Source organism: Phaseolus vulgaris, chromosome 3, assembly GCF_051622355.1.
Source record: "Phaseolus vulgaris cultivar YP4 chromosome 3, ASM5162235v1, whole genome shotgun sequence".
In the NCBI taxonomy this organism is placed as follows: domain Eukaryota; kingdom Viridiplantae; phylum Streptophyta; class Magnoliopsida; order Fabales; family Fabaceae; genus Phaseolus; species Phaseolus vulgaris.
This window is the reverse complement of record NC_143500.1, coordinates 6,088,159-6,098,767: the sequence shown is the minus strand read 5'-3', so window position 1 is coordinate 6,098,767 and position 10,609 is coordinate 6,088,159. Positions and strand designations below refer to the sequence as shown.

Sequence of the window (10,609 nt, the reverse complement as noted above, 5' to 3'; positions counted from 1 at the left end):
AGTGTTAAAAATATACATTGAATTAAATTTATGAAGAAAAAAATTTTGAAAATTGAAATGATGCGTTAGTCAACTTGACACGCCAAACATGTGTTGTTAACGTTAGATATAATCCGCAGGTGATATGGGAAGGTGATGGTGCATGCCCACAGCATGGGCGAAAACCTGAGCGCAGAGAATCTCCATTGGGAAATACTAATAATTTTGAAAAGCCAAAGTTGGGTGGCCATTGGTGAGTGGGGAGGATGAAAAATTGAAGCTCTTAATTGGTTAGGTGGGACCCAAGGCAAGCTAAAGATGGAAAAAACAAAACATAGTCAAAGGAAATAAGGAGAAAAGAAAAAGAGAAAAAAGAATGCAGCGTATATATAAAGAGATCGAAAGAGAAGATGAAAACAGAAGCACGTACAGACAGCTCAGTTGGTACGTGAGAGCCAGTTTCAGATTTGGGTTACAGCTAAGTTCTTTTCTTTTTCTTTCTTTCAAGTGCTGAGTAATTGCATATATCACCAGAATCTGAAGAGAGTGTAGGAATCCTATGGTGGGTGGAGGAGGAGAGTAATAATTCTGCAACGGAACATGCTTCATCGGTGAGGTGAGGTGAAGAGAGGTGAGTTTCACACGCAAACTCGTAGTGGGTTGGTTTTGTTTTCTTGTGTTTGTTTTTATTTTTATTGTTTTTGGGTTTGTTAAGGTGGGAGTCAAAGGTTTCGTCGTTTTGTGTTGTGTTGTGTTCGTTTTTAATTCGGCTCCTTTGGAGTTGGGTCGATGGATCCGAGGCAGCAATGTGGTCGTGTTTTCTCTTTTCTAGGGGGGTGGATTTTCTCTGGAAAATTCTGGGTTGGTGGGGAAATGGGATGGAAATTAAAAGGGGTGATGATGATGGTGATGATAATGGTGAGTGGGGAAAAGGTAGCGAATCTGATAAAGATGGAGTCTTTGGAGAGAAACACTACTGGGAAATGAAGGACACTGGGAAAAGTGAGAGGGATAAGGAAGGAAAGTAAAGTTGCATATTTTTGGTGTGAAATTAAATTTTGATATGAGGGGAGGGGTAGCGTTAGAGGTGAAAATTTAATGCTACAATATACCCTATTGAATTTGGGTATTGGAGGGTAGGGTCGGGTCTTGGTTTTACTGTTTTTAATGCATTTATTGCAGAAGAAGGTGGAGTGCGTGATGTGAAGAGGGATTAAGAAAGAAAGAGAGAGAGAAGAAAGAAAGAGAGAGAGTAACGGTTGACCATTATGAATGCTATAGTTACAACTCATCCATCATCTCTTAGTACTCTGTGGTTGCTTTTATTATTAGTATTAATTAATTAATTGATTAAATTTTATAACTAGTATATTAGCATATCCCTGCCCTTTTCATCATCCTTAAGCATCCAACTACGTTTACCGACATAGGGAAACTCTTTCTCTTCGCCAGTTTTGGACTTGGGTAAATTCTTTTCTGTTCTGATTTCATCTCACCCCTATGATTGTCTCTCTTCCACTTTCTGACTATGGTTTTGTTCAACCAATTTTGTTTCATCTTTCTAACCAAAAGATTATTTTATAACTTCTGATTCTGAATGTTGCCATTATATTTTATTTTTTAGCACTTTAATCTGCAGGTGAAGTTAGAATTTTCTCTGAAATTGTCTGTTCTGAAGTTTTTGTTCAAATGTTTTTTTTCTGTTGTCAAATCCTTTTATTTTTTAATATGTGAATAGCTTTTTAGCCCTTGACTATTTTATGGGGATAGGAAGGTTTTGGGATCTGAGATAGATCTCTATCGTTTTGACCATGTTCCCTGATTTCCTTCATGCGATTCCAGTGTAAGTTTTCACTCTGCTGGAGTTTTTTTTCACTGTACTTTTTTCTGGTTTTCTAAACTTGTTTATTCTGATGAGTCAGATCTTAATCGGAGCTAGAGGACAAAGTATTGGTAGGGATTTTGTAGGGAGTCATCTTGTTGTGTAGGCCTTGTGATTTAAAATTTCGGTTTGTAATTTTGTAGTTGAAAACTTTCGAAAAAGTTCGAGATTTTTAAACTTTTTTCTTGTCCTATTATACCTTCTGTACCTTCCTTGGATTCTACTTAGGCGAAATCTTTTGCTTATAAAAAGAAAAGGCAGCAAACTGGTACTTGCTTTTTAGTACTTAAATATGTAATTTATACGTTGTGCGGATTTTAAAAGCTTAATATAGAACATGGTCCCCAGTTTTTCTGCCTTAATCTAAACCTTTGTTCTTAGAAATATTGGTAAATTCTTCATTTCAGGGTTTAATTATTTTTTCTGCTTTATTTTATAATTGGAGTCATGACTCGTGACTAGAGTTGGATTCTGTTAAATTTTCTTCTTTGTATGGGAATCATGAATATGGGGTAACAGTGACAGAATCAGTTGTTCTTTTATACTGCAATCCAAATAAATATTTTATGATTTCTTATTGATTAGAGATTTGCTCTTTCTTTTTCTCTTTTTGCTTTTTTTCTTCTGTTTTTGTTCTTTAAATTAAGGTTATCCTTAGGAACAGTAGAGTAGAATCTTATTATTGGTGTTTGGCTTTGAATGCTTCTATAGACCATCGAGTCCATTATTGCTTCCTGTTTTCATTATATGCATTAATTTAGTTACTTGCTAACATATCATTGTTATTGTTTGCTGATTTTCAGAACCCTGAAGAACAGTATAATCAGACTAGTCTCTTTGGTTGAACATAGTCGAAGTACCACCTGTGACTGTTGATGAAAATTTGCCCATGAATTTCTGCCTGTGTGTACAATGAAATTAGGTGACATACTGTTTATTTATGGTCCCTGCAATTGGTTGTTTTACAATATCTTACTGACTTTTTACTGACTTTAATATAGCTTTGGTTGACCATTTGTGTTTTCATCAAGATCGTGACCCCTGAAATGGGACTCTCATACATATATTTTAAATTGGTTGGGCCATGATTCTCAATTCTAATAGAGGGTGTTTTGTTTCTTGATCTGTTTGTTGAATGTGGGTTAAAAGATGGTTCTTACTAGTTCTTTAAAGCAATTATTTAACAATTCTAAACACCTGTTCTCCCTATGATTTACTTAGTTTTAAATGGTATGTGTTTTATCGTCAATCTGTTTACCGAATGTTCTAAATGGTACTGTTTTATTTATTATCAATTTTCTTACTTTTAAAGTGTAGCCTAACTAATTTTTACCCGTATCTTATGAATGTGCAGAAGGAAAAGTGGCTTTTCGGCATTCAAATATTGGTCTTGAGCCTGAATCTCAGTCCTTTGTGTTCATTGACGATGATCGAATTTCTGATGGATACAAATTACCAAACCAGAAAGTGAAGGAATATGAGAATGAAGTGCCTGCTTTTTTAGAGAACACTGGACAAGGTTTAGATTCATTACAATATGACATGGAGTCAGTTGATTGTGAAACAAATGAATATGAAACAAAGGTAAGGGACTTGGTTGAGCCACTATCTCACTCTTCCAAGGATATAGAGTCGTTTATGAAGTTTCCAAATGGTATAGAATCAGTTAAAAGGTCCCCTACTTCACCAATCTCTAGTCCTAGGGAGGGAGTAGAGTCGCTCAGGAATTCTGTGGATGTTTTCATGGTCAAAACTGTTACAGAATGTGAACCACATCCAGAAGTGTGTTACAATGAGAGTAATTATCATGTTGTCAAGGATATATGCATCGATGAAGGAGTCCTTAAGAAGGATAATATAATGGTTGTGAATCCTGTTGATGAAAAAGCCCATGATTTCTTCCCTTTCGAGAGTTACGAAACTAAAGAAAAACAGAAAGACAACACCAGTATCAATGTACTAAGCCTAACACCAACAGAGGGGTCTGATAAGGTTTTTGCTAATCATAATCAGCACAAGGATTTGATGCTCACAGAAGTTTCTGGAGATGTCAACAAACAGACGCCTTCACCGGGAGACAAGGTGTTGTTGCAAGATTTACTCACTGAAGACTCTGCATCTTCTGATGACAAGGGTGAACAGGTATTTAATATGCTATCAAATATTATCTATGTATTTTGTTTGGAAATATATGTTAATCGTTCTTCTGGAAGGATTAAATTTGGCATGTCAATTAAGTTTTCAAGATTGCTACTTGTTTGATTAGATACAGCATTGAAAACACAATGTGTTCATGGAGTCACTAGTTAAGCAGAACAATCTAAGATCTTAATACTTTAAGAAGCATATTATCTAGTATATGAGGTTTCTAGATTGTTGATTGTGTTCCATATCTATGTTGCGACAAACATATCTTTTAGGAGCTTTTATTTCTACAATTATTATTAGACAAGTTTGATTTTTGTTTTGGAAATTGTGCATTTATGGGGTGAAGAATGAATGTGTTATACGTGCAGATCTCCATTGAGCCTGGATTGCACTCCATATCGGAAGATCCTTCTATGGCAGCAGGAGAAGATGAATCAAAGAATGACAGCAAGGCTCCAGAGAATGCAAAAGTTGATCCTTCAGCTCCTGCAGATTGTGGTAAAGAAGAATGCAGGCAAAGTGGTAGTTGTAAATGTGATGAAATTCAACATACAAGCAGGCCAATGGAATGGAAGAGCGATGATCAGGCTGCAACCAGCCACATTCGTCACAGCTTAGGCGAGTCAAGTTTCTCTGCCATGGGTCCGGTGTCGGGTCGAATAAGTTACTCAGGGCCAGTACCTTTTTCCGGCAGCATCTCCCTTCGATCAGATAGCAGCACAACTAGCACACGATCCTTCGCATTTCCTATGTAAAGTGCCACAAAACTTGTTGAGTTGACACCTTTTGCAATGGTCTTTTTGGTAAGTAATCATCCTCACTGATAAGCTGATTTTTTTTCTTCTGCAGAATTCAATCTGAATGGAATAGCAGCCCTGTGAGGATGGCGAAAGCTGACCGGAGGCACCACCGGAAGCAGCGGTGCTGCTGGAGGGGTGGCTTTCTTTGCTGTAAATTCTGAGAGATTAGTTTCCTTATATCCATTTAAACTGTACCTGAGTTTCATGCACCACCCTAGCTGTTGAGTAGTGTGCAGTAGGTTTAGAATGCTCCTGAATGTTTGGAGGCAAACAAAGTAGTTGTTTTAGCTTAGCTTGCTCATGATTCTCTCCTTTTTTTCTCTTTTCCTATACATGGTTTCATTGATTTTTTATTTTGTTTCAATTACAAACAATTTGCAGTACATATTAGTTTTTCATCTTTTCATGTATAACTGCAAGCTTTTTGAATTAGGTGGCTAGTTTAATCATTGAAGCCTCTTGATTTGGATATGAATCTAAATTTAAATGTTTCTCATGTTCTTTTCACTACCAATGATATCCAATTATGGAATTGAGAATAAAGAATTTTTGTTTGAAATTTTCATCTATGTATGCATTTTTCTTTAAATTCCATGGAACTGGTTTGCAGGATTTTTTTATATATAACCAAAATGTGCCAATATAACTGGAAATAGAGGATTGAACCTTAAGGTACATTTGACTTTGGAGAAAATCTGGAAAATAGATAAAATAAGTAATTTGCTCAATATAAGCAAAAGAACAAAAGCTTGTGCCAAGAAATTTTGAAAGCCATTTTGAATGAGAGGAAATTTTAGAGTATTTTTTTTTGAATAATTTAGTCGTGTTTTGCACAAAATTATTTTCAATGTGAGTTTCCACAAAATTAATTTTTATGTAGAATTGAAAATTTAACTGTTTGGAGTTAAAATTAATTAATTTAACTTGTTACTTTTATTAAATTGATTAGTGTGGTAATAAATTAGAATTTTTAATGAAAATAATATATGGTACTTTAGTTTCAAAAATGATGTCAATATTTCGAGTTATTTTTTTATCAATCAAATATATTTTTATAATTCTTAGAAATTATAAGTTTTAGAATCTGTGATTTTTGAAATTATGTTGTCCGTGTGTGAAAACATTTCCATGTGCACCAAACGCTAGAATGATTATGTTGAAATTCTTTTCAGTTGATTTGATTTTGCAGCATGATGCTTCTAATAATGACGTGTGTGCAGAGCTTGCACACGAGTGAATATAATACAGCATAAAATCATGAATAAATGATTAAGGTTACCCTATACCCTTCTAATTGTATATGCTTAAAAAGTTTTCCATTTTTTTTAAGTACTTCCTATCTTATGCCAAGTTTTTTTATTTACCCTTTTCCTTATGCTTGTTTGTTTTTTATTAAAATAAAATATATATTTATATATTGTAGATATTATATATAATTAGTTATTTAATTTCTTTTATATTATAGATATTATATATAATGTTAATTTGTTTTTAATTCTGTTCATTTTGTTAGTTTTTATTTTATAATGATACATTTAATTCAATGAATTATCTTTTATTTTTTTTCAAAGTCTATCTTAGTAAGATTTATTAAACCTATCATCTTATCTACTATCGCGTTGTTATCAGATCATCACAATATCTAATTTTATGTATTAGATGTATATATCTTTATGCGAAGAAGTTTCTTAGAGATGACTAAAAAAAAAAGTAGGGTATATAAATAAAGTAGATTTAGTAAGATTGAGTTTCAAGTCTTTCTAAAATTTCGTCATTTGTGTGATACACTTTATTCAAAATTTTCATTCATTTTATTATATTCATTATATATGGAGATATATATTGGTAACAATATGTTGTTATAAGGTGATTGAAGTTGTTGTGAATGATTTTAAATATATCTTAATAAGGTTTGTTGAGCATGTCATCTCATTCGTTATTAGGTTGTTATTGGACCAGCCAGAAATATTTAGTTTCAAGTACGAGATGTTTATGTCTTGATGTGAGGAGGTATGTTAGAAATCTCACATCGACTAAAAATAAAGTCAATTTAAAATAATAAAAATAATTCTCACATTTTAAGTCATTTTAGTAAGGTTGAGTTTGAAGTCTTTAAAAAAAAATCATCATTACTATAATTCAGTTTTGTTTAAAAAAATTGTCCATTTCATTTCATTCATTATAGTAATAATATTAATAGTAGTTATAATAATGAGAATAATAAGAATATTATTATTATTATTATTTTCAGCTGAAACATATCTGCTAGTAGCATTGATTTTTAGTTTTATCTATTGTTAAAATGTGGTATGTACTTTGCATATTATTCACTTTGTTTCCTTTTTCAATTGTGATAATCTTGAAATGATTTATATTTAGTTTTTCCACCTGATTAGGTTTGGCACATGGTTGTGATTGCAGTCCATGGAATTAGGGTGTGCATATGAATGGTGATGAGATAAGTATGCATAGGTTAATATCCCTAAATGGATTCCTATGTGTAAATTCCTAAAATAATAATAGTAAAATTGAAAAGTTATACTAGGTGTTTCTTTCCGAATCATGATCATTCATTAACTTCTTCCTTTCCACATTCCTCTTACAACTATTTTATTAAGAAAAATAATCCTAAAATATATGTTTTTAATCAAGAGTTTATTCTTAGTTTGCATGGGAGTTTGGAAGAACAGTTATGCAATTTAAGTCAGATTTTTAGTTTATTGTAAACGCCTATCAATTAAGTCAAAAGCAGTTAAAAGCTTCACAGTTAGAGATTTTTTTTTATATGGTTTGGAGTATACCAGTACTCCTATTTATTTCATATTTCATTGCTCATAAAAAAACCAAGAATAATAATAAAGAATGGTACCTTGACACACCTATTCATTAAAAACATCTACTTTTCTTAATTTAGTGTATTACAATAAAATAATATTTATACAGTTGTAAGATGAATATAGAAAAAAAGCGGCATTAATGAATGATATCCTTTAATAGTCCTCCAAATTAAAAACCTACTTTTATGTATATTCATTGGCCACTTTATATCAATGCCAAAAGTATTCAATGGTGCCCCTCTTTGAAAATAAAACCAAAGTCTATTTTGCTACATTTGTTTTTCGAACAAAGAGGAGATATTCTCACCCCTTCTCAAGCTTTTTTGAATGTGCAAATTCATTTGTCAATTGCCCTGGTTTATTTTATATTAAATTCTATTTCTATAATAATATAAGTTCCCTCGAATAATGCTACCTTTCTATAATTTTTTCTTAGTTTTCTTACTTCGAAAATGCGTGTTAAAATAAATTACTACGGTTACTCTATATGTTATGCCTATATATCAACAATTATATTAAATTATTGACTTATTTGATCTACATGAAAAATATAATAATTTCAATATTTTCCCTTAAGTTGGTGAGTAAATATCATGGACTCCCAACTTGTTTTGTAAAGTCACAAACTAATATTTTCCAAGAGACACTACAAGAAAATGATGAAATAGAAACCAATTTTTAGAGACCAAAATAATTAGTTGCAATAGTAACTAAATTAGATACCATTTTGAAAACTAAAACAAAAATTGGTTTTTAAATTAGTTTCTATTATTTTCTATTATTGTTAAATAGTTTCTAAATTAGTCTCTAATTAGCAACCAAGGTTTTAGAGACTAAATTTAGAAACTAAATAATTGGTAGATAAAACATTGGTTGCTAATTAGATACCAATTTAGAAACTATTTAACAATAATAGAAAATAACTAATTTAGAAACTAATTTTTGTTTTAGTTTCTAAAATGGTCTCTAATTTAGTTACTATTGCAACTAATTATTTTGGTTTCTAAAAATTGGTTTCTATTTGATGATTTTCTTGTAGTGAGATTTAGTAAATATATATGCTAAATAACAATGTGAAGAGACATGTGATGGACTTATCATCCAAGCTTGCAACTTTTTTCCGTACGATGTAATAGCTTATCTCGATATGCTTTGTACGCTCATGAAATATAGGATTTGCTGCAATATGGAGTGTCGTTTGGTTATCACAATACAGGTGTAGGCAATCTAATTGAAACCTTGAGGTCTTGCAGGATATAATGTAACCATGTTAGCTCCAGACAAGCATTTGCCATGGCCCGATATTCTGCTTCGGTAGATGACTTTGACACATTGGTTTGTTTCTTATACTTCCAGGATACCAATGAATTTCCTAAGAAAATGCAATAGTCACTGATTGATCTTTGAGTAATACGACATCCTCCCCAATCTGAATCATAATAGTATTTCGTCTTAAGATCATTATCAAAGGGAAGTAATAATCTTTGTCCGAGTGTCCCCTTGATGTACTTCAGAACCCAAAATGCTGCATCCCAATGTGTTTTGCGAGGCTCTTGCATAAACTGGCTTAAAATTCTAATTGAGTAGATAATATCTGGCCTTATGACGGTGAGGTAAATGAGTCTTCCAACTAACCTGTGATATTTAGTTGGGTAATATAATAAATCATCATTAATAAGAGTGAGTTTTAAATTTTTCTCCATGGGGAACTTCTCTGATTTTGCCCCAGTTAGACCTCTATCATCCAAAATGTCCAACACATATTTTCTTTGAGACATAAAAAATGTCATGTTTAGACTGAGAAAAATTCAATTTCCATAAAATATTTTTAGTTGCCAAGATCCTTGATTTGAAAATGTTGAAGCAAAAATTCCTTGAGATGCTTGATTTTGACATCATCATGTCTTGTTAAAAGTATATCATCGACATAGAGCAAGATAATTATGAAAAATGATCAAACAATCTTGGTAAATAAAGAATAGTCTACTTTTGATTGAATCTATCCTTCCTTTTGAATAGCCTTAGAGAAAGTAGCAAACCAGTTTCGGGACACTTGTTTTAATCTATACAAGGACTTATGAGCCAACAAACCAGATTTTTCCCCTAACAGCGAAGTTCGGGAAGAAGCTCCATGTAAACAGTTTCATGAAGGTCACCGTGCAAAAATGTATTTTTTATGTCAAATTGGTAGGTGAGCCAGTTTCTAGTAGTTGCAACATTCAAAAGACATCGTAATGTCGTAAGTTTAGCAGTAGGAGAAAAAGTCGCAATATAGTTAATCATTTTCACTTGTGTATAGCCTTCGGTTTATATTTACAATAGTATACCAAATAGTACAAGGATATAACCAAATAGTACAAGGATATATTTGACTTTTTGAAATTATATAGAAGTCCAAGATAGACCAATAGAGGTGTGGGAGAATTCGCCTCACGCTTTTTACCTATAATGTCTTCTTTGAGATTTTGGACTTCGAACTCAACCCAACTTCTGCAAAGGGTTTTGCTAATTTGAGACACAAATTCACACTTCTTGTACACTAGTTGTAGTCGTTAGGTCTTATTTCTCAAGGATATATGAAAGAGTTTCTACAAATTAAATAATGGACTTATTTAGATATGTTTTTCTATAACAAAAATAAAAATAAAATAAATAAAACAATCTCCTTAAAAATTAAAATTAACTAAGGCATAAACTAATACATAAAAATTCTCTTACAAAAATTTTTAAAATTACTTTTTAATTTATACAACTAATTTTAACTTATTAAAAAAATAACTTTTCAACTTAAAGTGCTTATAAAAGAATTTGTCAATACATAAATTAATTTGAATTTATAAGAAACCTTAAAAAAATATGAAGAAACTTGTTTTAAACACTCCATAGTGGTGAATGCAAAATATCACATAATTTTATATTTGGGAGGCACATTTGGACAAAAACCTAACCTCTCCTAAAACAGC

General features: G+C 31.9%; 1 protein-coding gene across 4 annotated transcripts; it reads left to right on the top strand.

Annotated features, from left to right (window-relative positions):
- Nucleotides 1–228: 228 nt before the first annotated feature.
- Nucleotides 229–5,222, top strand: LOC137806338 (uncharacterized). 4 transcript variants are annotated; one of them, XM_068606384.2, is made up of 6 exons: nt 229–423; nt 514–610; nt 2,665–2,783; nt 3,216–4,003; nt 4,378–4,760; nt 4,859–5,222. In XM_068606384.2, the coding sequence occupies exons 3-6, from the start codon at nt 2,774–2,776 to the stop codon at nt 4,968–4,970; spliced, it is 1,293 nt and encodes a 430-aa protein (XP_068462485.1). In that variant the 5' UTR covers nt 229–423; nt 514–610; nt 2,665–2,773; the 3' UTR covers nt 4,971–5,222. The 4 variants fall into 4 exon arrangements, with proteins under 4 accessions (XP_068462485.1, XP_068462484.1, XP_068462486.1 ...); XM_068606383.2 differs by having other exon boundaries at nt 229–610; XM_068606385.2 differs by lacking the exons at nt 229–423; nt 514–610 and adding an exon at nt 726–1,443.
- Nucleotides 5,223–10,609: the final 5,387 nt, after the last annotated feature.

What these genes read in the sequence shown, in the direction of transcription:
- LOC137806338 (XM_068606384.2), top strand. An exon ending in CTGATGACAAGGGTGAACAG is followed by an intron (nt 4,004 to 4,377) that starts GTATTTAATATG and finishes TTATACGTGCAG; the next exon opens with ATCTCCATTGAGCCTGGATT. An exon ending in CGATCCTTCGCATTTCCTAT is followed by an intron (nt 4,761 to 4,858) that starts GTAAAGTGCCAC and finishes TTTCTTCTGCAG; the next exon opens with AATTCAATCTGAATGGAATA.